We start from the raw sequence: 27843 nt of genomic DNA on the forward strand, positions 1-27843 counted from the left end.
AATACTACATGTGACTGAAACGGCACAATACATTTAATTTATAACACAAAAATGTTATAATCAGTATTTTAGTTTTCCAGTAATACATTTAGGCATACTATTTTCTTATTTTGTCCTTGAATTTTATATTTTGAAATATTTAAAATAGTATATTTTTATATTTACACTATTTAAAATTAAGAATATATATTAATAATGGATTAAGTTTAGTTTTTTCTTAGCCCACTGCAAACATTTCTTGTGTTAAGCATAATTGTCACTAAATTTAGTTTGATTTATGCTCTAAAAAAACAACTTAATTTGACATATATTCTCTAAAAACAAGTCCTCGGATGCAATTCTGTTTCTTACGTATTTTTGTCTTTGTATATACTGGAAAACAAAGATACTAATATGTTGTGTTATATAATGCTAAATGGTTATATAATACTTTATAATTCATGTCATGAAATTTGTATTAATATATATTCAATGGTGAATCATCAGAAGTATTATATAATATTTGCTAATGATATATCAACATAAGTTCTAAAATGCTTCCCAGTTATGTGATACAAACACATTTGATTGAGTTTTGGGATGTCTCAGATGAGGAGCTGAGCTTTGCTTCTGAAACAAAATAAGAAAAGATGCTTGCTGGCACGGAGACTTGCACCTATCTGAAATAGCCAAAGGCAGCGTTCTCTGTCTTGAGCAGACAGCTGAGGAGGAGATGAGTCATCCTCCCACACCGAACCTGGTGCAACACTTTTCCTCTTCCTCCTCTCATCTGCACATTTCCTCCACTCTCCATCACTCTGCTTAATGATAGTCTGATTTCCAGCCCGTGGGTGAAGGAGCCTGGGGATCTCGACTGGCCACACTCATGATTAATCTTAAACATATTGGGAATCTCCTTCAACACTCAACCTACACATCACAGCCTGATTCAAAGGAGAGTAAATAAAGATTGAGCTAATACACATTAGTGTTTAATTAAGAGAGGAAAACTTTATATAAAGTTTGAATGCGTGAAAGGCCCTTCAGAGTGTGCTATTTTTCACTTCACAGGACATATCATAAAGAGGAAATTCTATAGGCCTTCATACATGTTCTGGGACATATCACTTTTCTTCCACCTGGGACAGTCAGCGCTCGCCCTCAATGGCCCATGCCAGAGCAGCACTATTTCAATCCAGGACGGAAAATTGAGAAGGAGAAAAAAAATGTCCATGGCCTCCTTCTAAAGAACCTTCTGCCCTAGAAACTTCACCCTGCTTTCATTGCATCCTCGAAAAAGAGATTTAGTCCTAAAGTATGGCGTGACACTGGTGTGGGTGAAACAGAAGATAGACTCTCTAGGTCAAAAGAGACTTCTTAACTTTGCATTAAGTTGATGGATAGGAGGTTTAAAGGGAAAGTTTACTCAAAAAAGAATATTCTGTCATCATTTAAATAAAATGCATAAATAAATGCCAAAGTAAACTTGTTTATTAAAAATAAATATATATATATATATATATATATATATATATATATATGTTAACAATTTTACTAAAAATACATTTTGTGAAACAACAGTTACTTTTATGATGCTTTTTGGAGCTTGACAGTAAAAATATTTTTGGTTTGGAATGACGTGGGGGTTAATAAATTACAAAAATTTTCATTTTGGAGTAAACTATCCCTGAAAAAAAAGATGAAGATGATATGTTAATGTTATAATTATTATATTATTTCAGTCCATACCTGCTGAACTATTGTGGTCAACTCCAGACACAGCTGAATCACATTATTCCTGGTCATGGAGTAGTCTGCTACGGCAGCGAACGGAGACCTGATGAAGAAGTAACATCTGCCATTAACCATTAGATCACATCTAATCACAACCATTTTTTATGTCTAACCTTCCTCGCTGACGCTGTCGCTTCACTGCCAAAGCCAAACTGAGTCTAATTCAGGCAATGGAGGACATTCATGATGAGGAATGAGAGTTAAAAGGAGGTGAACCAAGTAGCATGTGAAGAGTAACAAAAACAGAGAGAGACAGATAGACCGAGCTGAAAGTGAGAGGAGAGAGAGAGGATTTTTCGCTCCAATGCACTAATTCATAGAGGCTCAGGCAGCAGGAGGAAGCTCTGCTCACGTGCCCCATCATCACACAGACTGCAAAGATCACTGTCTTTCTATCATTATGAGAGTCTTTCATTTAGAACATGCTGTTCCCTTCTGTGGCCATAATTGTTATGGAACAGAAACTCAAAACAAAATGATACTGGTAAGAAACAGGTAGCAGTGAGCACCAGTGGGTGAAGATAATGGAGAATGTCTTTGAATAATGAATGTCTTCTCACATCCCTGGCCATGTTGGGCCCCCAGAAACGATCTTGTAGCAGTGAGAGGGTGAGGTTGGCCCCGCATGGCCAGTGCCCACGGAAGAATGTGCAGAGTGCAAGAGATTATTGTGTTGAGACCGGGGAACGTAAGTACGACCGGGTGGACACCCTGGCAGAGATGGCTCGGAGACACTGGAGGAGGAAAGTTGCTGATGGATGGACAACTGGATGGGGCAGAGGATGATCTTTTGAGGCAAGAAGGGCTCCCGGTCTTCAGTTTTCTTTTCAGAGTTATGGAGACGGGATAGAGCATCAGCCTTGAGATTCTTTACACTGCAACGATAGGAGATGGTGAAATGGAAGCGAGTGAAAAACAAAGCCCATCTTGCTTGTCTGGGGTTGAGGCGTTTAGCATCTCGGAGATATTGAAGATTTTTGTGATCGGTGAGAACTGTGAATCTCTCCTTAGAACCCTCCAGCCGGTGTCTCCACTCATCCAAGGCGAAATTGATGGCCAGTAGTTCTCGGTTACCAATATAGTAATTAATCTCCGCCAGGGATAGTTTCTTAGAAAAGGCGGCGCATGGATGGAGATGTGCTGAATTCTCCTGTTGCTGGGATAGGCGTCGACCTCGACGATGACGAAAGCCTGGTTGGCAGCTGATGTCAAGGACAGAGACTTGGGCATTTTCTGAAGGAGGTTGGTCAACGGGGAGGTGATGGAACTGTAGTTATGGATGAACCGGCGATAGAAATTAGAAAATCCAAGGAAACGTTGGAGCTCATTGATGGTGGTAGGTGTGGGCCAGTTCTGGACCGCATTCACCTTCCCCTCGTCCTTCGGCTGGGACGAGAGGAAGTGGGTACCAGAACTTTACGGTGATGTTGTTGAGTTCTCGATAGTCTATACAGGGCCGCAAGCCTCCATCTTCTTTGCCGCGAAGAAAAAACTCGAAGAAGCTGGGGAAGTTGAAGGGTGGATGTAACCCTGTTGGAGAGTCTGTTCAAAATACTCCTCCATGGCCTTCTGTTCTGGGAGTGATAAGGGATAGAGCACCCTTACCGTGGGGCACTGGCTCATCTGGAAGGAGATCGATGGCGCAGTCCCATGGCAAGTGTGGTGGCAACGATGATGCCCATTTGGGGAACAGGGAAGTAAGTCCTTATTCAAATGAGACCAGACAATGTGACTGTGTGAGGTGAGTGCTTTTGTGCTGATGATCAGATGACGCGCAGGTGCAGGTGATTAATACTCAAGTGACAGCGATCTCTATAATTGTGTGGTGTTGGAGACTGGCTGATCCCTTACAATAATAAATTAATTTCGGTCTGATTTTGTTCATATGCTACAAGCATATTATTATTACAGCATACAGTATATTTTTGCTAAATATAATAAGTATATACAGTATGTATATATTTATATTACAGAATAGACTGGGCTCAACAGTTAGAAACAATAAGGCCTGATCTGAGTAGTTCAGATTTTTACTTGCTATGCAAACATTTTCATGGGCCCCAACACAATTTTTTTTATTTTCTATTTTCTCCTATTTTAGTAATGTATTTTACACACATCTGTTTGGGTCAGTTGTTTTTCATACTTTGAAAAAATGCATTTTTACTACTTACTGGTGCATCACTAGCCATTTTGATAAAACCTATGTAGCTAGCTAGATGAATTTAGCTTAATTTGAGCTAAGTAGTGAGAATTTTATGAATTGTATTATAAAAACACATATACATGGTCATCTTGGTGAATTTCAGTCATGTCCTGCTTACAGTTTCAGTCAACAACTTTATTCGTTCCAGGTCGGTTCACAAGAAACGTGTATGTGAACACTTCATATATCGGTGACCCGCAATGTATTGCAGTGTGAAAGACCCAAGACATTGACTAGAAGAACCGATTGTGGCGAAGGACGGCCAAGGGACGTGAGAGAACGGCGCGAGGCCGGTGGTGCGATTGCTAATGAGCAACACCTGTGAAGCACACCGGTCTTGCATCACTCACGGAGGAGCGGAAGCATAAAGGAGGAGCGACGACGTTGATGATCGAGAGAGGAACAGGCCTGTGTTTTAGTTGTGTTGTGTTTTTGTATTTGTATTTTATTTAAGCCAGCAGTCGTCCGCGAGGGGCTGCTGGCAGTATTTTTGTTTTGTCGACTAGATGGTATAAACCATAACCCAGAAATCATCTCTATATAAGAAAGCACAAATCTTAATGAGTGCACTGAGCAGCATATCTGACTCCAGGGTTCATATCTTACACGGAATAATAAGACTGTAACATACGAATATGATCACCCCGGACAACACTCCTGCTGTCATCCTGTCTGGGGAGAATAAATGAGGGAGACCCGGAGGCCAGGAATAATCTAGGGAGACGCAGCAGCAGATTAATTGCACTCAGAAATTATGAGTGTGTGCGGTTAGGCAGGAGACTTGGTGTACTGTTATAACGAGGAGGCGTGGCCAACGAGAGCTTTAGCTGATGAAGGAATTAATGCAAACACACAAAAACATGACCTTGCGCACACACACATGAGAGACAAACAGAAATGCTTAGCAGACACGCTGGCCGTTTTCAGGGCCAGCTCCTCCGAAACAGAAGAGACTTACGTAAGCTTTTTACTAATCTTTTGTTTGTCAGCTGATTGCTCATGGGTGTTACATAAGGAAATCGGCATGATCGTGTCATCTGTGGCCTCTCGCATGACCTCACTGATGAGTTTGAAACAATGAAGCCTTTTACCCGAGATGAGCGGTCATGTGACTGTACGCATGGTAGATAAAAGAGCAGGATTACTGAGGCTGCTTTCATTGAACTTTGAGTTCGCTTGTAAATAAACACAGCAGCCCTAAAAGTACTTGGACACATTTGGACACTTTAAATGGATAAATTTAATTGCCTTTACAAAATATCAATTCATGTGACATCTGCAAATCAATTTATTTGATTTGCAAACTGAGGTCACTTTACTTGTAGGGATTTTAAAACACATTGTAATGGCATTCTAAGTAAACTTGAAGTATGCTGGTGGCATCATTATTGTGTGCTTCAAATATAATAAAGTAATCTTTATTACTTTGTGTTCTTTCTATACTGTTACAAGTACTGCTATAAGCAAACCGATTTTTCCACCAATGACAGCACAAATTATATAGATTTAAAGACTGTGAATCGCAGAGAAAGGTCTCAATATAGGCACACTAAGCATTGCGTGAAAATAAATGCAAAACTGTATAGAACATGAAATTGCGTTAAACTTGAAGCTGTTGAAGAAATAAAGCCAGTAGACATAACATTAAATATCATCTGCAGAATGTTTTGCTTCCCTTTTACCTGACATGATCTTTAATTAACGCTGCATAACATTAGGTTTATTCTTGTGCACGCACTAAAACACACGTTGGTGGAAGTATGTGAACGTGCAGAACTGCTTGTGTTTCAGTGTGTGCAGATGGAATAAAACCATCCATGACATTTCTCTGCCGATTGTCTCTGCGTGCTTCAACTCTCGATGTACTGCACGACTGCTCCTGATGTAAAACGCAATGAAATGATTTGGCGGTTTGGCGCTCTTGCATTACGCAGCGGATTTAAATGTGATGCATGAATTGAAATTAATTACAGTAAAAAATACATTTTACGTTGTTACTTTTCATGGTTACGTTTCTGAATTTATTTGACATTTTGACACTATTTTAACTTTTTGTGCAATTTTTGAGGACTGGTCAGGATCATTTTGAATAATTTGTTTAATAATTCATAATATTTTGAGTCCACATTTCAAAGTGCAACAGGCCATTAAAGTACCATAAATGGGAAAAGTGTATTACAGTAGGTGCATTAGAGTATATTAGGAATACACTTAAGTAATAAAACTTCTGATCAAGTACGTGAATTTCTTTCACCATTTCAAACTGACTATGGGCCCTATTTCAACGATCTGAAACGCAAGTGTCAAAGCGCAAAGCGCAAGTAACTTTGCGGGCGGATCCCGGCGCTGTTGCTATTTTCCCAGCAGAATAAATGCCTCTTGCGCCTGGTGCAAATCTAAAAGGGGTTGGTCTGAAGTAGCTTCATTATTCATAGGTGTGGTTTGGGCGTAACAGGAAACAAACCAATAAGAGCTTTATATCACATTCCCTTTAAGAGCATGATGAACGAGGTGCGCTTGTTCCATGGCGCAATACTATTATAACGGCGCATTTACCAGGCGCGCTTCAGAATCGGTTCTCAGCCGAGGAGATCGATGTTCTCGTCAGGGCCGTAAAGGAGATCGATGTTCTCGTCAGGGCCGTAAAAGAAAGAGAAGTGACATTGGGGTTGGGACAAACCCACCCAAATTAGCTTGGGTTAAACATGCATATAATAATTTGGGTAAATGTGTAAGCTTTATGCCTATTTTCCCCATCGTTACAGACACAACAATGATTTCCCTCGTGTTTTAATATTTTTCCTTATAATAATGTATAATTTGCATAAAGTTAAATGCATCTGTGTAGATGAGAGAATCAAATAGCATCTGAATAGCGTTGTTAAAATAGCATCTGAATGTACGCGCAACGCGCCATTGACTTTAGACTAGTTTTTTTCTGGTCAGTGGCACAATTGTTTTATAGAACAGCAAAATAGCATGAGGGAAAGTTTGCGCCGGAACACGCCTCCTCTTTGCGCTGAACTGCCCTGGGGAGCGCAAGTGTATTTCTTAGGTTAACCGACATGTGTCTGTGCAGGGAAAAGTCCGCTTTGCGCGGGTGCAAAATAGGAATGATACATGCGTCAGTGTACAAAGTCATTTGCGCCGGGTGCAAGATAGGGCCCTATATGTTATTTTCTTTATTTGTCATAAGTACATCTCTTTACTTTTGTAAATACATCATTTTGACAATCACTTTTAACAAGTTTCAAACATGTGGTGGATTTTAGTTCTTTCTTAAAGATTGCATCTCCAATTGCATTTGTAAAAGGTACTACTTTACAAATTAATTTATAGTGCACTAAGTTTGTATGCTTGATGACAGCATGAAATAACTACATTTATAGTGTATTTTCAGTTAGTACATAGACATGTCAAACAATTTTTTAGATTACCTATCATAGAATAAATCTATTTTAAATACAATTCAGTATATTTATTTTTCACTAGGGCACAATACTTTTAGGTTCACTATTTATGCAGCTGCACTATTTAATGTTTGGAAATGTGTCTGTATACATATCTGTGTTGAGTGTGGGCTGTGTTTGTGCCTCTTTGCAGGACTAACCTATCCAACCAAGCCAGCAGGCTCTTGGCAGCAGCGATAAGGTCCACTACAGAGGTCAGAAAGTCATTGGGAAGTTTTCGGGTGGCTCTGCCGTCATAGTGACCGCCCCTCCGCCGGCCCGTTATGAAGTTCTGCAGGTTCTTGGCTGATGCGTTCAACTTATGGGTCAGAGTCTTCAGGTTCTCTGTCTCTAGTCCATAGTTCTGAATAAGAAAGAGCAAGAAAGACCGTCACAACCTCCAAGAAAGAGCTAAATAAACTTTTTTATTTCATTTGTGAGCATGGCTAAACTATGATGTTAAAAAAAGGCATGTCCTATAAATAAACCTCTTTAAATCTCTCTTTTCAGGATTTTCACTTATGCTCCAGCTTCTGTAGCTTACTCTTGAAACTCTGCAATGTGGTACATATATTATTCGCTCTTGTGTGACAAATTGCTTGTGATGTTCCACATTTGTAAGTTGCTTTGGATAAAAGCATCTGCTGAACGATTAAATATGGGTGTAAATGTAAATGAAACGGGGGAAGGCATCTTTACTCCAGTCTTCAGTGTCACATGATCTCCAGAAATCATCCTAATATGCTGCTCAAGAAACATTTATTATTATTATCAATGTTATTATTAAAAAGTTGTGCAGCCTATTTTTTTGTTGGAAACTGTGATGCATTTTTTAAAACTTTTTTTTATAAATATGAAGTTCAAAAGAACAGCATTTATTTGAAATATAAATATTTTGTAACATTATAAATGTCTTTACTGTCACTTTTGATCAATAAAAATGTGTCCTTACAGATTAGAAGTATTCACTTCTTTCAAAAACGTACAGAACCCAAACTTTTGAACTGTAGTGTTTATATGTCATTGTATATCTCCATAGATTTAGTTTTATTTTTTATCAACATTTAATCAACAAGATTTTTGTTTGGAACACTGAATCTCTCCATCAGTGGAGAACAGGTTAAGTAAAAATATTATGAGTATGTACAGAGCATATTTTTATCAAAATGTAAAATTTTTCTAGCTAGAACTGGTTGGGCAAATCCCTCTACCTGATACACCCTTACAGTCATGTATTTCACATGACACCACATAGTACGGATCTCCCAGAATGCCTTGCTGCACATAAAAGCCAGTGGGGATCTGTCATGCAATAGAACCACCATGAGGGACAGATGAGTAATCATATTTAATGCAGCAGGGCTCCATGTTGGACAAACCCAGAGAAGCATTACATAAGAGGTTTTCAGGGACTAGCTGGGCTTAAGCGCATGACATAACAAATGGTGGGAACAAAAAAGAGGAATACAGGGGGCCAGTTTGCAAGGCAGTGGCTAATATACCCACATTCACCCTCCTTTTTCTGCCCTCTTCCTTCATCCGCTCAGGACTGCTGTGTTCCTTCTCTCACACTTTACTTCGCTCTCCCTCAGAGCCTTTCTCTCCTGTTTTAATTTGTTATCCTTCTCTCATCCGACTGCTGCAGAGTTTTCTACCCACTCTGCCCACACAATCTTTCAGTCGCTCCGCCTCTCTTTCCCTCCTTCTGCATAAGCGTCCTTATTTCTCTTGTACCCCATCAGAACAGCCTGGAAACTGTGTGCAGGATGACAGTGGGGAATGGAGGGATTTTCAAGGATTTAAAATGTTTGTTTTGGCTATTATAAACTGCACAGGATGCAATTACCATAAACATAGAGGCAGCATGGGAAAAACAGGGTCAGGTGTTTCAGGAATAAAGATAATGTATAGTGGTTGAGTGATTTGGGTATTTTAATGGTTAATAACTACAATAGGGGTTTTCAACCTTTTTGATGACACAGACCACCCAATTATGATGATCCTCTTTGCCTTGCTAAATGTATCTCTTGACACATCTAAAAGTATTCTGATGGAGGGTAGAAAAAGTAAATATATTTTTTCTATAAATATTATCCATATAATAATTAATATATATCTGTATATTTGATACAATCTTGATACATGAAAATATGCATAATTTAGATCTTAATTATGCTTATCCACATGCTATTTGTATTCATTTAGACATGTCAAATGTAATAGTAAGAATTGTTTTTAAATATTATAAATCTGTGTAAATATTACATGGAAAAATATATTTACTTTTTCTACCCACCCATCAGGATACTTTTAGAAGCATAAACCTGAAGAAAGACTTTAAACTATAGTTGCGAATAGAAAATAAAATTACTCTCATGATTTCTGACCAGTCTTTAGAAAGCAGAATGAAAAAGTAATAATATGAAATTCTGTATATTTGAACCTGTTATTAATTTTTTGCTTTTTAATCTATTTTATTTAAAAATGTATTGAACAGGGTGGATGCAATAAATGTACATAATACAGCTTACATAACAGATTTACTAACAGCTTGAGCCAGCAAAAACCCTTTTTGGCGTTAAAAAAATCAGGATAAAGACATGCAGTGAAAAATTAGCACTGAAAAGGCGTGGACTCGGTTATTTTTGCGGCTGACCTTGTTGCATTTGCATTTGTAGAAGTTTCTCTTTCAGATGCAGAATTTATGGGAGGAGAGTATTTAAATGAATCATGCAAGGTGATTTACTATGGTTTGCGCTGGTCAATTTACTGGTATTTGAGCCATTATTTACAGCCCAAAAAACATGTCTTAAAGTAGTTTGCACTGCTCTCGATAGATTGTGTGCTGGTCATTATGTAAATGAATTGACAGCGACTGCGTTCTTTAATTTGCGTGTCGTCAGTAGATCACGCGAAGAGGTTCCACTACCATCTGAGCTTTTTTGGTATTACGTTGTCATACTAATTTGCCCTGTTTAGTAAATCTGGCCCTAAATCATGGAATATAACACAGCTGGAACACTATATTAACCAATCTGCATCCAGAACCCTAAATACGCATCTTTTAATTGCTATTATGCCATTTCAGTTATGTTATTATAAAAACATAACACCAGCATAAACATAATGCTGTAAAACTCATTTACTTAGTAAAGCAAATACAATTTGTGTTTGTTGAGAACACAATGCACCTGTGTTTGTGTGTTTACGTATGTGCTCACCAGCGCACAAAGCAGGTCCACAGCCTCCAGAATGAGTTCCTGGTGGCCGATTCGAGAAACACCCAGATCTTCGAGCTCCTGATGTGTGATTCTCAGCAGCTGTTCACCGCCAACCTTCTCCTGCTCAAAGGTCTTAATGTACTGCTGCAGACAGTCATCCAAGCCTTGAAAAAAGCAACAAACAGCAATATGAAGACATCATTCAAGATGCTAGAGCATCCTGGAACCTATGTATTAATTTAAACCGCAATTTACTTAATCTACTAAGAGTTATAATCTGATTAAATATGACTAAAACAGAGATTATAAACAACTACAGTCTCAAATATATCCCCCAGCATGAGAGTGTGGGAGCCGACTGCGTGTTTACATGGTTACCATCAATGTGTACACACACATAAATATCCTTTCTAGGACAGTAGTGAGGGATTGTGAAAATTTTGGCACACAGCTGTTTAAACAGACTTTATTTTGTGGACCGATCCAGGCACACAACTTTGAAATGCTTTGCTGTCATGAACAGACGTCAGTGGTCTTCAAGCACTATTGTCACTAATAAGGGAAGACCTGTTTGGCGAACGCTAGCTGTTGTCTAGGAAACGCATGCCTCCCTCGTGCCCCCTTCCCTTCAACTCAACTGATCCTTCACTATTGTTTTCCTCTCCCACAGATTCACACAAAACATCATATATTTATAGAAGAGAGACAGAAATTATTTCACACCCTCAGCTGAACCAGAAGCCTTGTGTTGTTTTGAGATAATTTAAGCACAGGCAAGGAGGTAGTTGTGCTATTATATAGTACAATCTCTCTCTCTATCCATTCTCAGGGTTCCAGACTGCAAATAAAATGGCCTCAAATGAGATAAAATAATATTATAAACTCTCATAAGGTAAACTTTGTGCCACAGCTTACATTTGCAGTTTCTTTGTGTATCATCTTGTGGGGTGGCATTTGTTATCAGTGTGCATCAACATTTCAACAACAACAAACACGATGTCCGATTCACGAACAAAAGACACAAGTTCTTTGAATCCGTTTTTTTTAATGAGTCAGTCAAAAAGATTCACGAAAAAGCTTTATGTTTGCTCGTGAGTTTGCGGTTTAAGTCGTATTAATTTAGTAAGTTGTACTGGGTTCACAACCGACTTCCACACTGAACTGTTATATAAAACTTATAATAAATTAATAAATGCTATTTTTAAAAATTAATACAATATTTATTTAGAGCTGGGGACTGCAAATAAAAAATTGTCTCAAATGAATTGCAAAAGAAGAAAAAAAGCATCCAAATGCAGTTTCTTCATGTATTTAAACTGTAAATTAAATTAAATGCACATTTTTATTTCATGTTAGAAAAAACAGTGTGAGCCTTGATGTCCGATTCACAAAACGACTCTCAATGAGCCAGTTAAAATATATTCACAATATGGGATACACAACTGACTTCCTTACTTAAAATACAAAACATATAATAAATAAATAAAATATTATTGGTAATTTGGCAACTAAAATGTAATTTTTCTCCTAAGTTTTTAAAAATGTCTTTAATTTCTTATTTAAATTCTCACTGTTTAGTTTTTACTTTTTGTAACTCTTTTATATGCATGTATGTGATTATTTATATAGAAATGCTCTGCAGGAGACACGCGCTGTATGTGTAAATAAAGTTTCACTAGTAAATGCAGAAGCCGGCCTCCAACAAACAGCACCTTTACCTCAGCATTTTCCATGTTCACTTCCTCCCAGCTCCCTCCTTCTGTCCTCAGCACTATTCATTTCCTCTCCACCTCCCATAAATTCCCACACAGACTTGCATTTTCTCCTCCATGAGGTTTCATTATCTGTAGGCTCATTTCACAACAAAAGACGAGGATGCAGAGCATGTAAAATGTCCCTTTCATCAAACCCCTGATATTCATCTCTCTGTTGCACACATCTAATAGACCGTGAGGAGAAAGTTCAGATACCGGCACGGTTCAAAACTGCTGAAAGCGAGCGTTTCACGGCTTTGCATGCAATTTGAGGGCTTAACAAATCCGCTTCTTTACCAGGCTGATCTAAACCCGTTCCAAATGAAGGAATCATCACGTTTGTCGCTGTAAGTTGCTATAGAGACGGCATATGGATGGGAAGAGCGTTTGAGTAGGACCTCGTTACCGAGACAAAACTGGAAGTGAGATGAGAAGCTTATATGTGAGACGTTTGAATAAACAAATAAATAAATAAAGAAACATCTAATACTTACATCATTGTACTATTCAGAGATTTTAGCTTTTGTGTGGCGTTTGCATTGTAATGCTAATGAAATATTATAGAGATATTATTTTCACGACTCTAAATGGTTCTACTGCAGTCCCAGTGGCATAGATATATTGTACCATGACAGATTCATAACAGAAACAAGAAGAACTTCTCCAATCATTAGACATAGCAACATGAAACTAAGTGTCTTTTTTATGTCTCTTTTTTGTTTTGTTTAACAATTCCGAATAGTAAGTGTTGCTTTTTTTGTGGCTGAGTGAGACAGGCCAGCTCACACAGCGCCAGTGTACACAAACAGTAAACTCATTGATTAGATGGACATTAATCTGCTGTTAATTGCAGCTGTTGTGACTAAGTTGTGTTAAACACTACAAAGAAGAGCGCGTTCATCTGGGACCATTAATCTCTGTCAAGCGAGGCGGGTGGTCGGCCAACAGCTAGAACCGAAGAAGATGAAGCAAGAGGGTGAGAGTGTAAGTAGGTTATGGAGTGAGTAAGTAATGAGAGAAAGATGTACTGAAGAAGGAAATCTGATTGTAGCTTTACAGTATGTTGACTAAGGTTGCTTAGAAGCTGGTCCAATTCAATCGTGACCTGAAAACCTCTAAACTGTCCTGAATCCATGATTTGGCAAACAGTGTGGCCTAGAACTGAAAGAGGGATTGGGAGTTTCGTAACTCTATAAGCAATGGATGATTAGAGTTAGATGGATAAAATGAACAATTTCTAAATGTCACTTTCTAGATTCATCATAAAAAATAAAATAAAAATTGTGATCATTTACTCTTTCTTCCTCTAAAGGTTAAACTGTGTTGGTCCCACTTTTCCATGCAATTGCTGTTAATTGAGATTGGAGCGTTCAAGCTTTAAAAAGGAGGAAAACCCTAATCAATTCCAATACAATTCACATATTTGTTTACTTGTACATTACATGTATTTCAAACAAAATGCAGCGCATACGCAGTGCCAGTCGCCACATTCGGAACCGGAGGAAGCCATCGCCATAATGTCACCGGAGCTATTGTGAGTACAATTGTCATTTTATCCTTGATGACATCTAAAAAGACACCTGACATATCATGGGCCTGAGCATGTGCGCAATGTACTTTTAAATCCAATTCAAGCGATTAAAGTTTAAAGGATTAGTTCACCCAAAAATGAAATTTCTGTCATTAATTACTCAACCTCATGTCGTTCCAAACCCATTAGACTATCATAAGTAGATAGCTAACTCTGATTTATGAATGAATCATTAAATCAACCAATTCACTGGTAAAGAATAAATCTCAAAAGAACAAAGCGTTCACAAGTTAGACATCGCTCTTTATTTAATGTTGACCATTACAACTGAAATATTGTCCAAAAGAAAGCACTGCAGGTTCGGAAGTCCATGAGGGTGCCATGATGATGCCAGATTTTTTTTTGGGGGGGGGGGGGGGGGGGGACTATCCCAATAATGTTATTTCTCAGTGCTATTATGCAGGGATCTGCTTGTTATTTGCACACATTGCATTACACAGTTATTTTACAGTGTCTGTCAACAAACAGCTCAACAGTCTGTGTCTGGTCAATACGTGTGAAATCCTGCTGCACTGCACAGTTAAATAGATTAGTAAAACATGCATTTAATCAAGGCTATATTTAAGTTCCATTGTGTGCAGTTTTATTGGATTTACTGCCATTATTCTGCTAAGAATGCCACTGGGGGGGTTCAGTGAGTCAGGAAGCACTGAGGGGGGCAGGAAAAAAAGAGCATTGAGGGAAGGTCACAGGACTCTTCTGCTGTCAGGCCCTCAGAGGCATCACCTGGGGACATCACCACTGAACTGTATGCTAATTTTAGAGCTGCAACATGGTAATCGCAGTGTGCTAGGAAACAAGAAAAACACAGCATTAATTTACAAAGAAAATGTGACAAATATATTCAAAACCAGAGTCACTACATAGAACAAATCTTTCGCTGGGGCCGTGGTGCAGTGGTAGCGCACATTGCTCTTGACACATTAGGGACAAAGCACTCATAGTCACAAGGGTGGCGTGGGATTTGCATCCAAACCACAACATGATCTCATCCCACTAACCCCTCTCACTGGACTATCCAAAGGAAGTCCAAAATGAAGAAATAAAATAAATCTTTCTGGTTGTTGTTTGCTGCCTGTGAATGTGCCATCATATGCAATATATGTTAATTTGATAAACATTAGCACATTTAGTAAAAAATAATGCAAGATGGAGAGGAGGTTGAAGAGAGATTCCCTGATATGATTGTAAAGCGCTTTTGGTGTACAGTAGTACATATGAAAGCGCTATAAAAAATGCCTCATTCATTCATGCATTCATGCATTCATTCAAGATTTCAGAAGTTTGGGTCGGGCGTGTACGATATTTTTAATCTCTTGTGCTCAACAAGGCTGCTTATTGGATCAAAAATACAGTACGAACACCAATATTGTTAAATATTATTACAATTTTAAAATAAGTTTTTCAATTTTAATATATTTTAAAATGTAATTTATTTCTGTGATGGCAAAGATGAATTCTTAGGGGCCTTTACTCCAGTCTTTAGTGCTGCTCAATATTTTTGTGGAAACCATGATGGATTTTTTTCTTGAACTGCATTTATTTGAAATAGAAATCTTTTGTGACATTATAAATGTCTTTACTGTCACATTTGACCAATTTAATGCATCCTCGCTGAATAAAAGTATTAATGTATTTCAACAACAACAATAAAACTTACTGACCTCAAACTTTTGTATGGTAGTGTAAGTAAAATATAAAATTTGCTTTAGAACTTACAGTGGGAAAAAGTAAAGGAAGCCTTGCAGAAGTCCCTGTGTGACATTTATATCATGCATTGTATTTGTTCAGATTTATGTTTCTATATAAGTCAGTTATGTGTATTAGGCGGCTTATGTTGTTGTGTTGATACTGCATTCATTTATTGTCATGGAGGTTACTCTGACCACTGTACACGATCTATACATGTTTATTTTAGCCACTGTCTACAGAAAGTCCAGTTTTTATGTACATTGTCAACTCAAACTGTTTACTTTGAACTTAATGGTTGTTTTCAGTATATATTTTAAGGTACAGGGTTTTAGTAGTTCAGGTAGGTACAGAACTACTATACCTGTACTGACCCCCGACTGTATATTAACATTATATCACTTATTGATACAGTTATTATGAACTATAAAACATACAGCTACCATAATTCCTCCAATCCAGTAATGCCTGAAACATTTGTAATTTGTATTTTTTTATCATGCATTTTTGGCAACCATAGCTTTCCACTGATTTCTAATCATACCACTAATTGCACTGATTGATTACACGTTACTATACCATAACTAGTTACAGCATGGTGCAGGGAAGGGTGCATCACACTAACAGTTGCTGCTTTTCTCATACCTTTAATGGCATCAAAAAAAACATACCTGTACCCGTAAAACAACATTTCCAATTACCTTCGAAAATATTGGGAAGTGCTAATTGATGTCAAATATGCAAGCCACAACAAAAAAAAAAAAAAACCCACAAAAAGCTCCATAGCCTATGTTAGAAGCTCAGAGTACAAAACCATATCCAAAAGGCATAGCCTTTACACATCAAAATGCTGCATGCTGCAAGCAATGCAAGGCCTAGACACCAGTCAAATACATAATCCAGAGATGAAAATACAGCATTTAAAGAGTGTTCTGAGCAGATGCATTTCCATATACAGCACAAAATCCTGAGACTTAAATAAGCAAAATGATTGCAGTCCTAGTCGACAAATTTGAGCTATTGTGTGTGGCTCAGTGTGGGCAGCATATAGCCATGCAGACTTATACTTTGTGCTGCATAATGCTGTTTTAGCTTAATAAATGCTGCTAAAGGGATATTTATTCATTTATTTTGTCATCACCCTTAACAATTTAACGTTGTTAAAAAATTCATCCGTGGAACACAAAAGGAGAACATTAGCAGAAAGTTCACGCTGCTCTTTTGCATATAATGAATGCAAATGGTGACCAAGTGCAGTCAAGCTCCAAAAAAAATAAAATAGATATGTGTCATATGATGACAGATATTTTTGTGCAAGGATTGTGAGTGAAACTTTGAAGGCATTATTACATGCCAATGATCAGAAGGCTCTAATGATCACACAGATATTCACAGACACCATCAGCCCATAGGGATTCAACAGTCTTACACATGCATATAAACACTTTATCTTCTGTCTAAGCAGCTGATGCAGCAGCTTGCAGGGTTTTTCTGCACATAACAGACAGATGCCGATTAAATTCTTCAGCTTTTTAGAAGCAAACATCAAGAAAACCTTTCTCTCTGACCCTCAGGAAGGGTTAACTTACAGAGCGACGATGTGTACTTGTGAGCATGCTTTTAGTGTGCAAACAGCATAAGAAACCCTTTCTGGCATTCCCTGAGGGAGGAACACCGCCTCGGTATAATTCTTTATGATTCCTACACCGCCTTTTCATCTCGCTTATCCTTCCTTAACAGTTTAGATTTGCTCAAGATATAAGGATGTTTGCACTTTCAAAAGTTTCCAACCTCTAGATATTTGCCTACATGTCTTCACCGCGCATATAGACTGTGATCTAAATCACAAAGCATGTACTAAATCAGCTGTGTGCCGGCATAAGAGCAAAATGAAATGAATAGCACATTAAATCACACAGCATATTATCGTCCATTTGAGCCATCGTCTTATTTACCCACTCTAACACATCACATGCCATCTGATTAACTAAGCTCAAGCCAAGACATCCACACGTGCAGGCACACAAGTGCACATTGTTTTACGTCTAACAAAGCTGGTTATTGCTGAAAAGCACACCTGCTGACATATACTCACACAAGCGTACACACTGAGTACCAAATTCCTATTTTGTGAATCCTCACAGGGAGGAATGACATGGAGATGCTGAACCTCTTTCAAAAACATGATAACTTAAAGGCAAAACATTCAGCCAAGTGGAACACTTTCCTCATTTTAATTTCAAATGACTGTCTTCCTCTCTTTTCTCAGTTCATCCAGAACTCCTGAGCAAATAAACCAGCCATATCTAATGCCAAATATATTTAGTGTCGCAATAGGCCTAAATGCGCATGTTCCATAATGACACGGCTGCATTCGAAATCGCATACTTCCTTACTATATAGTGGGCAAAAAACAGTATGTGACAAATGTCCGAATTCACTGTACTCATAAAGGAGTAGGCTAAAAGTACACGGATGACCTTCTATATGGCGAGATTCTGAAGTGCGCACACTTTACTATCCCACGAGGCTACGGGAGAGGATTTGTAAATGGCAGTGAAGTGATACAATTGACACTGGGAGGCCACATCATGACAATGACAACATGGTGAATGTAGTACATGCAAATTACATTCATACTATACACATTTATACAGAACAGAACATACTTTTTTTACAGTTGCGAAGTAATTACTTATTCAAAATAAGTACCTACTCTAGAGAGTATGTGATTTTGGAGCAGCAACTGTTACCCTATCACATCACCTAAAAAAAATCAATGTATGACTGTAATGTGGCAAAGACAAATTATAGTAAAAGGGATTATTCGACTGCCTTTGTGGTATAACAGTAAACTGCACATAAAAATCAAACAACTGTGTAAAACAAATGGTCTGCTATAAGGGCTTTTTTGGGGGGGGGCAGCAAAGGCTCCAATATGGACCAGACATTTTGTAATTTAATCAAACATAAAAGCTTCACTGTAAAAAATAAATAGGCCAATAATTTTAACAAAATTCTAAAGTAAAACCCTTAAATGGTTACATTTTTATACTCAATATATATTAGATAAACAGAACAGTGTAATTTTACCATAACATTTTGTATATAAAAATACTTATACACATTATTTTACAGTGAAAGCAACAAAAAAAATGAAGCCATTTGGTTATATATATTTTTTAATTAAAAAAATTAAATATTTTGTTAGCTCATTAATAAACACTGGGATGTTTATGTTGAAATGTATGATGATTCTTTCATTATTATAGTTCTATATTAATGTTCTTTTAGATTTTGTGTGTGTGTGTGTGTGTGTGTGTGTGTGTGTGTGTGCGTGTGTGTGTGTGTGTGTGTGTGTGTGTGTGTGTGTGTGTGTGTGTGTGTGTGTCTTGTCCACACAAAAATAGGATAACTTGAGATCACCTACATTGAGGGACCAACCAGTGGTGGGAAATGGATTAATAAACATACTAAATTATATTTTTTGGAAAATGCAGAAGGTTTTCTGTTAGGGATAGGGGTAGTGAAGGGGATAGAAAATACTGTCTGTACAGTGTAATGGGGATAGAAAATCCTGTCTATAAAATATAGAAATCATTACGCCTAAGGAGAGTCCCAACAAAGATCGCTACAGTGTGCGTGTGTGTGTTCTGTTCATTAGCCGTTTTTGCTCATAAAAAAAACATTTCCATGAACTTCAGTGACCATGGAGGGGCCATCGAGCCTTTAACTGCCAGAGGAGTCCCAGCTGATCACTCAGCCTCCACGTGACCCGTCACTTTACATTCTGTGTGATGAGATGACGTGACCACTCTTCAGCCAATTTCATTCATTAACACCATATTTAAACCCAATCTGATATCTTAATCCTTTTACGTGTATTGCCGACATCAACATATGCTAATAACAGCCATCGCTATAAGCTCAATATAAGATAGACCACATCTTATTGCATGACAGCTAGAGCGCGCGCGCGCGCGCTGTCGCGCCTTGATACAGCGACGTTTCTTTAAAACGTGTTAAATTAAATATTGTTAGCACGCAAAAAAAATTGACAAATAGGTAACATTTTAATTTTCATAAAGCACAAACAATGTGCACAGACGAGCCTTATTGGATATACAGTATTTTCCTCTATTGTTATACCAAAATACATACGACTGTAAAATGCATACCTTTCATCCAGTCGACCACATGGCTTGTTGACCACCTGCTTACAGGTTCCATGACCAGAGCCATTGTGGAAGTTTTTGCAGACGGTGCCAAACAAAGGTGCGAAAGAGGCGCTTCAGCACACTCCTGATCCACTCACGCAGATTTCTGCCTGTTTTTCATCCGCTGCATGTTTACCCTGCAATTTCTGCCTTGGTTCTTGAAAAACGAAGCGTTGGTGGTCTTTCAAGTTCAAAGCATTGCTCTGCATTCCTTCGCACTAGTCTTTGTGAGAGAGCTGTCAGAAAAGCCTTAGATTTATCTTGGTCGCCAGCGAGGGTTTATCCTCATTTCTGTCATATTCATTCACGATCCGAAGCCATTAATGTTTCCATTCCTCATCCCATATATCGAGCCGTAGAAGAGAAACAACGGTGAATTTGCGCGGCTGTTTGCCTCGTCTCAAGCTGTTACCAGTAAACAGTAGTCTGCACGCGCGCCCCTCGCACACAGTCGTATGACTCGCGCCTCGTCCGTTCTTGCCAGTCGTTGGCTCTGGCAAATGAACCGTCATGAGGGCCAAGCAGCGGAAACATCTCCATAATTGAGCTGTGTGCCAACCAGTGGATTAAATACACGCTTACATATACGCCAGTATTCAAAGATGGGGGCTATTGCTTAACTTTTATTGTTTGCAGATTCAAATGAATCATTTACTTTTAAAGCCATTAATTATATTTTTTATATTTAAATGTTTAGATGAAGAGTATTTCTTTTAAATGACAATCATCTTTTTTTTATTTCTTACTGTTTTTTGAAGAAATTTTATGAGGGGAAAAAAATAAGCAATAAAAATAAATGGTGACTGAGACGTCAGTTCCTAACATTCCTTCCCAACCCCTCTTTTGTGTTCCATGCTAGAAGAAAGTCATAAGGGTCTGGAACAACATGAAGGTGAATAAATTAAGGAACATTTTTCATATTTGGATGAACTATCTCTTTTCTTTAATCCAACATGCGCAGAGGTAAGGTCCACACACACGCACGCACGCGCACGCACACACACACACAATCTAAAGGAAAACTAATATTTAAGCTTTGGTAGAATGTGCATTTACATGAATGCAAAATGGCAAATTCCATTAAAAAAATGTTTTTCAATATGTGTTTTAAATGCCTGCTGTCCTCAGAACTGGAATGACCTATTGTCAGGGCTTTGTGCATGATCATTCAAGGGGAAACATGCAACGCCATGGGCTGACTTTCATGCCACTAGCCTGTCCCAATTAAGCCACTTTCTTTTTAAGAAACATGGTGCCAAACAAAGGGGAAAAAATCATGACATGTTTGTTACAAAATTGTACTTTCTTTCTTCTGTGGAACATAAAAGAAGCATTTTGAGAAATGTCACAGTGTATTTTTGTACATAAAAACTAAATGGTCATCAAAACGATTTGATTACTAATACTCTTAAAATATGTTTGTACTCTTCAAAATACAAAATAAAAGGGATGTATTTCACAGAGTGCTTTATGTTGATTTGACATGGGAACATAAGGGGAGTGTGCACTGCTGACAGATGCTGAGAAACCTTACTGCCGGCAGGGGTATTGAGGAGAGGCTTTTAAGGTACAAGGAAAGGAGAAGTGATCAAGGTTCAAGAGCTGCTCCATTAAGACTCAGACTCACCATCTGCAGTTAGAGTTGGAGGCTTAAAAAACTATAACAAATCACTACGGCATATGAGATCAGTGTTTCATATTGGGAATTCAGGCCTTTTAAATACAGAAACAACACAGGGATCAACACAGGATCCTTCACCACAATGGTGTCAAATAGGGTATAAGTCAAGGTTCTTCATCCTTTTTACACAAATGAGTAGTGCATATAAAGTGCACAGAAAGACGGAGCAGGGACTCCCTGTTAATTATAAAAACTTTTAGCTTTTGATTAAAAAAATGATATCAAATATATTTTTAACACAAAACAACTGATCAGAAAAATAATTGGCAGACCCCTGTTGAAGACCTAGGTAATAAAAATAAAAATTGGAAAAATCTAAAATAAAGGTATAAATAGGCCTACACTATAAGCCAAGAAATAGCCTAACCATATTACTTAATGAAAAGGCCTATTCATTTACTGAATAAAGAACACAAATATAAACCTAAATCAAATCATATGTGACAAAACACAATGCTCCTAAACACGCAACCAGCTCAAAATAGCAGAATAAAAGATTGACCTGCAACAAACGTAGCAGACAGATGACTAACATTAGTCCACTGCCTCTACGAACACTTACAAAACCTACTTCACTAAATATTCTTGCTGTCTCTTTAAGAAAATAAGGAAGTAAACGTTATAACTTCAAATCGAAACTGATATCAGACCCTGAATAGGTCCGCGTTTGGTAGATGTTTGTTGGCTGATAAAGTTTTATACGGCCTTGTAGTGGGATACGGGCCCAGAAATGAATTTTTGAATGGATAATTCAAGACGTGGATCTTATAATAAGACGTGGATCGAGGCGATTGCGGATCCAGAAACATTGAAATAAACAAAGGTGAAATAATGTATCTGAAGCTCTCATTTGACCACATAGGCTATAATAAGGTCATATATTAATAAAAACTCGATTGTAGCTAACGTTACCATTTACAGGCTGATCAAATACTGGCTTCTTTTTACAACATAATTAACGTATTTGTTCACACTGTAACGTTACATTGATAAACCTATATTTATGAGGTCAACGGAAACATTGAGTGCTGTTTAATTAACTAACAGTTACTTCTGTAGACATTACGCCACGTAAAGATTTAACTTAGCTCTAACGTTAGCTGTGGAGTCTTCTAAAACGTACAAAAATTAGCCAAAAGTAAAACGGCGCATTTTAAAGTTTATGTGTGTGTACATTAGTCACGTTGTGAATATTTCATTGTAAGCACAGAGGCAGTTTATGATTGGCTGTCAGTTGCTAAACAAACAACTCGCTGACCTTCTAGCAACATAATAATAAGGCAATATTGGAGCCCTCCCACGGGAAGACACATGGGTCATCCACAAGAAAGGCAAATGAAATTTACAAGATGTGTATCGCTTTTAACAGGGTAAAAACACCTAGCTGCTTCTGACAAGCGGGGGAAACGCTGCAAGTACGAGATGGATGACGACGGAGTAGACATGGCGTCAGACAACAGTCTGCCATTAGGAATTGGGGCTTCCGCCTTCGGGAGTGAAAATGGGGACGAAGAGGACGACTTCATTCCTCAGAGGACACTTCCATTCACCCTCGGATACTCCGATCCTGTGGGGTAATATGTTTTTTGGTAATCTGATATTGATGTGATACAGGGCTGCCAACTCTCACGCATTGGCCGTGAGACACACGCATTTGATTGGTTTCACACGCTCACACGCCACACTCCCGATTTCTCACGCTGAAGTGTCAACCCGGTCGGTCAAATGCCTGAAAGATGAGTTTATCTATAGATCTACCTGTTGAGCCACTCGTGATCGACTAATTATACCGCAAAATAGTTAAAATCTCCCGTAATCTAGAGCGAGCGCGCACGCGAGACAGAGATTGTGCTTCAAACCGGGTAGCGCGCACGCAACCTTGCGTGTGCAGAGACGCCCCCCGTTGGACAATGCCATCTCCATTCCTCCACCCCCCCCCCCCCCCCCGTTGGAGAAGTCTCACGCCAAGCTAAACTCAAAAGTTGGCAGCTCTGGTGATAGGCTTCAAAAATGAATATCCATGTCGACGTGCATTATTTTAAACGCACGCATGCTTGTCTGTTTTGTAAGTGCGACGCCTGCTGGTAAGACCAGGAACACACCAGTATTTGTGTAAAGTTACTTAGTTTAGTGATGCTTACCTTGGTTAATTACATCTCATTCTCTTTCATTGGAATGTCTTTTTCATGTTCATATTTACATATTACATATTTTGTTCATATTTACAATGATCGTTCTCACCAGACAATACGTGGAGAGAGCAGAGTCCCCTGCATCCAGTTACGCCTCCATGCAAAGTGACAGCTGGTCAGAAACAAGAGAAGAGCATGAAGAAAGTTGCACACAGTAAGTTTGCTTCACTTTCTTTCAGCCCGAAGTTATGTTTTTTTGAGATGATAGGACAAGTTCAGAGCTGGTGCCATCTTTTATATATTGTCATCTTGCTTTGCAGAGTTAATATATTCATCATAAAGTTGAAGATAAGAGCATTTTAAAGAGAGGATTTAGACTTTGAGAATTAGTGAGATATGTAGCATAGTGTATGAGTGAAAATGATATCTAAAATGGGTTGTTTGACAGGTCAGAGACTTTGCTCTCTTTGTGCTTGCGGCTTGGGTTGTTATTCTTGTAATTCTGGTGGTCCTGGTTACGATTTTCAATTTTTCACAGGGTTCTGTTATGCAGACGGGATTCGTCTGCTTCTAGCAATGAATCCTTTAATAGTGATGAGGACATGCATCCAGAGGGTGATGATGAAGAAAAGTGAGTGAAAGTCACATAATGCATCTGTATCATTCTGGTCATATTTTGGTATACAATTCAAAGGTCTTATAGAGATTTTTTTATTTGTAGAATTGAAATTAAATGAATGAATTGAATTTTAAGCCTGGCCTATATAATTTGCCTGATTAATGTATTTACATACTTAGTTATGATGCTTACATTTTCATTAAAATAGTCATTTTTGTTGTACAGATTTATACTTGTACATTTATTTTAATTTAAAATAAATTTTAATGTGGGAGGGAAAATTAAACATTTAGCTGAACCTTAGCATTTTAACTTCATTTTTTATTAAAGTTAACATAATATTGTATTTTTGTTCACTGCATATTTTTATATGCATATTATTTAAGTCATCTATAAAATACACTACCATTCAAAAGTTTGGGATCAGTAAATAAATAAAAAAACACTTTTATTCAGGAAATACATAAAATTGACCAAAATTGACAGTAAAGATATTTACAATATTAAAAAAGATTTAGATTTCAAAGGAATGCTGTTCTTTTTATCGTTATATTCAAAGAAACCTGAAAAAAATGTATACTGTATAATGGTTTCCACAAAAACATTAAGAAACAACTGTTTTCAACATTGATAATAATAAGTAAATATAAATAAATGTTCTTTGAGCAACAACTCAACATATTAGGATGATTTCTAAATGATCATGTGACACTGAAGACTGGAGTAATGATGCTGAAAATTCAGCTTTACAATCACATAGAATAAATTACATTTAAAATAGAAAATGGTTATTTTAAATTGTAATAATATTTCACAATATTACTGTTTTTATTGTATTCTTGTTCAAATAAATGTAGCCTTAATGAGCATAAGAGAATTCTATCAAAATCATTTAAAAAATCGTACAGACCCCAAACCTTTGAACAGTAGTGTTACTGTAAATAACTCTTTCTTTTTAAAATAAGCACACGGAAGAAGGCCAGGAAGGAAGGTGGTCTGAAACAACAGAAAGTCCCTGTTCCTGTAAAACCAGAGTTGGTAGTAGATCCAAATGAGAAAAGGCATCCAGCAATGACGGTGAAATTTGCTTTCGAGGTAAGGCCTACAACCAATGGTTATCTATTTAATGCAATCAAAGTGCCTTTTACAATGAGTTGAGAAAAATATCATTCTGTGCTACATATCAGGCCCTCACAATCTGCCTAAAGAAACTTGCACAAGACGAATTAAAGTACTTCCAAAAACAAATGTGGGATCGATATCCAGAGCTCTTCCGTGATCCCCTTGATGGACTTGATATTGTGGATCTGGTGGATAAGATGCTGGAGATCTGTGATATTGAGGTGTCTCTGAAGATCACTCTGGCGCTATTTAACGTCATGAACTTTAAGAAACTGACTGAATATCTGCTAGGACTATGCAAAAGAAGTAAGTCATATTATTTTATCCTCGCTAAAGCATTACAGTGCATTTCAAACAGTTGTCTTAAAGTCAAACTTTCATTTTGATGTTTCACAGACGAAGTGCGCTACGAGTTGAAATTGGCTCTGAAGAAGAAGTATGAGATGGTGTATGAGGGTTTTAGCCCACAAGGACAGCCAGTTCCCTTTGAATCGGTCTATACAGACCTTTACATTACAGATGGCATTAATGCATCAGTGAACAGCGAGCATGAGTTCAGATCGAAGATAGAAGAGCTCCAAGAGACTGGCAAAGTGAACAGGACGCCATTAACCGGAAACGACTTATTTCCCTCTGAGAGTGCGAGGGCTAGGCACATAAGGTCGGTGTTATCCAGAGGAGTCCCAGGAAGTGGCAAATCATTTGCAGTGCAGCGCTTCATCCTCGACTGGGCGGATGGAAAAGTCCACCAAGGTGTTTTCTTTCTCATTCCTCTGCAGTTCAAGGAATTGAACAAGATGCTGGAAGGAGAGCATACCCTCCTCTCTCTAATCAGCACCTTCTATCCAGAGATGAAGGAAATAGACTCTCTCGAATTTGAGGGCTGCCCAGTAATGTTCATATTCGACGGCCTAGATGACACTCAAATCAGCTTTAACTTCCGTAGAACAGCATATTGGTGTGATGCGGGCAGGCCTGCGACTGTGCAAGTGTTGATTACTAACCTCGTCAGGGGGAACCTGCTCTATAACGCCTTCGTGTGGGTCATTTCTAGGGCAGGAGCTCTGGATGTGATCCCACCAGAACACGTCCACCAACTTCTGGAGGTTCGTGGCTTTACGGATGACCAGAAAGAGGCCTATTTCATGAAGACCATCGGAGAACGAGACCTTGCTAAGAGGGTGATCGATCACATCAAGTCTTCTAAGACGCTGTTCATTATGTGCCACTTGCCGTTGTTCTGCTGGGTGGCATCTAAAGTGCTGCAGCGACAGTTTCAGTCTCTTCCACCATCAGTACAGGTGCCCAAAACTCTTACCAATCTGTACACCATTATGCTGCATCGTCACACTCAAATGTCCGTTCAGAAACTGCAGAATGACCCCTCTGAAGAAACCAAAGGACTTACTGCTGATCAGCTGCTCATTAAGCTTGCAAAGCTGTCCTACAGCATGCTTGAGAAGAACGAGTTTCAGATGGAGAAAGAACATTGGGACGAGCTTGGATTGCCGGATTCATACCCAGCCATGGTCTGCACCGGTCTCTGCACTGAGTATTACAGAGAGAAGTACATGATTTACACCGAGAAGGTGAGCTGCTTTGCTCATCCGACCATTCAGGAATACCTCGCTGCTCTTCATGTTTTCTTCTGTTTCAAGAAACTTGGGAAGAATATCCTTGAGCAGAGCAAGCTGAAGGTCTTAAAGGCTAACTTGACAGATTTACTTAAGAGTGCAGTTGACAAAGCATTAAGCTCCAAGAATAGCAACTTCGATATCTTTCTCCGCTTTCTGCTGGGTTTGTCTGTGGAGGCCAACCAGGAGCTGCTCAAGAACCTCCTGCAGATCTCTACCAGTTCTAGCCAGAGTGCACGGGAGGAGACGACACGATACATTACTAAGAAAATCAAAGAAGGCCACTTCCCGGAAAAAACTGAAAACCTTAAGTGGTGCATTGATGAACTTAACCCACAACTGTAGCACTGCCGTGTTCTGAGAGTGATGCTTTTGCATTGTCTCTTGCCAAAAGATTGAGGTGGTAGAAAAATAATCTGTGAAGCATGTCTATCATCCAGGTCTACATTGAGTGTCTTGCAGTGGCATTTGGATGCGTTTTTTCATCAGTAAAAGACAAATTGTGTGTAAACACTATAAAAATTGTTCAATCACTTTTTTTGAAGAGTTGTGTTATTGTATTTGGATATTGTTACTGCAGCTTTTGTATTCAATACTGTTCATGGGAATGTTGGTGTAAAAGTACAGACGTTTAAAGTGTGGATGGTATGGGTTAGTAAATATGGTAATAAATGCTGTTATTAGGAATTATTCCATATCAAACCCAAACACGCATGAATTGGGTGTCCATTGAAAAAAAAGTAAAGACCTGCTCA

At 38.3% G+C, this 27843-nt stretch overlaps 2 protein-coding genes across 7 annotated transcripts in view; one reads left to right on the forward strand and one right to left on the reverse strand.

The window, feature by feature from the left end:
• Positions 1–20546, reverse strand: part of cnksr2b (connector enhancer of kinase suppressor of Ras 2b) — a 39711-nt gene extending 19165 nt beyond the window's left edge. The window contains exons 1-4 of one of the 4 annotated variants that reach the window (XM_077233215.1): positions 19862–20546; positions 10650–10813; positions 7590–7792; positions 1729–1816 (exon numbers count right to left, since the gene is read on the reverse strand). In XM_077233215.1, the coding sequence (XP_077089330.1) occupies positions 1729–1816; positions 7590–7792; positions 10650–10813; positions 19862–19925 (519 nt within the window). In that variant the 5' untranslated portion in view covers positions 19926–20546. Of the gene's footprint in view, positions 1–1728; positions 1835–7589; positions 7793–10649; positions 10814–19861 lie in introns of all 4 variants that reach the window. The other 3 variants (XM_077233214.1, XM_077233217.1, XM_077233216.1) reach the window with 3 other exon arrangements.
• Positions 20547–22188: 1642 nt separating this feature from the next.
• On the forward strand, positions 22189–27843 carry nlrc3l1 (NLR family, CARD domain containing 3-like 1). 3 transcript variants are annotated; one of them, XM_077233218.1, is made up of 7 exons: positions 22189–22404; positions 22951–23155; positions 23826–23927; positions 24252–24344; positions 25298–25427; positions 25520–25760; positions 25851–27843. In XM_077233218.1, the coding sequence occupies exons 2-7, from the start codon at positions 23004–23006 to the stop codon at positions 27431–27433; spliced, it is 2301 nt and encodes a 766-aa protein (XP_077089333.1). In that variant the 5' UTR covers positions 22189–22404; positions 22951–23003; the 3' UTR covers positions 27434–27843. The 3 variants fall into 3 exon arrangements, with proteins under 3 accessions (XP_077089333.1, XP_077089335.1, XP_077089334.1); XM_077233220.1 differs by having other exon boundaries at positions 22211–22404; positions 22951–23186; positions 23571–23927; XM_077233219.1 differs by lacking the exon at positions 22189–22404 and having other exon boundaries at positions 22784–23155.

The sequence above is a fragment of the Siphateles boraxobius genome, unplaced genomic scaffold (assembly GCF_051911475.1).
Source record: "Siphateles boraxobius isolate OS27281-9 unplaced genomic scaffold, OSU_SipBor_1 18, whole genome shotgun sequence".
Lineage (NCBI taxonomy): Eukaryota > Metazoa > Chordata > Actinopteri > Cypriniformes > Leuciscidae > Siphateles > Siphateles boraxobius.

Coding starts and splice junctions, on each gene's coding strand:
- nlrc3l1 (XM_077233218.1), top strand. CDS start 23,004: ATGGATGACGACGGAGTAGACATGGCGTCAGACAACAGTCTGCCATTA. Junction 25,428..25,519: donor CGGTGAAATTTGCTTTCGAG/GTAAGGCCTACA, acceptor GCTACATATCAG/GCCCTCACAATCTGCCTAAA. Junction 25,761..25,850: donor GCTAGGACTATGCAAAAGAA/GTAAGTCATATT, acceptor GATGTTTCACAG/ACGAAGTGCGCTACGAGTTG.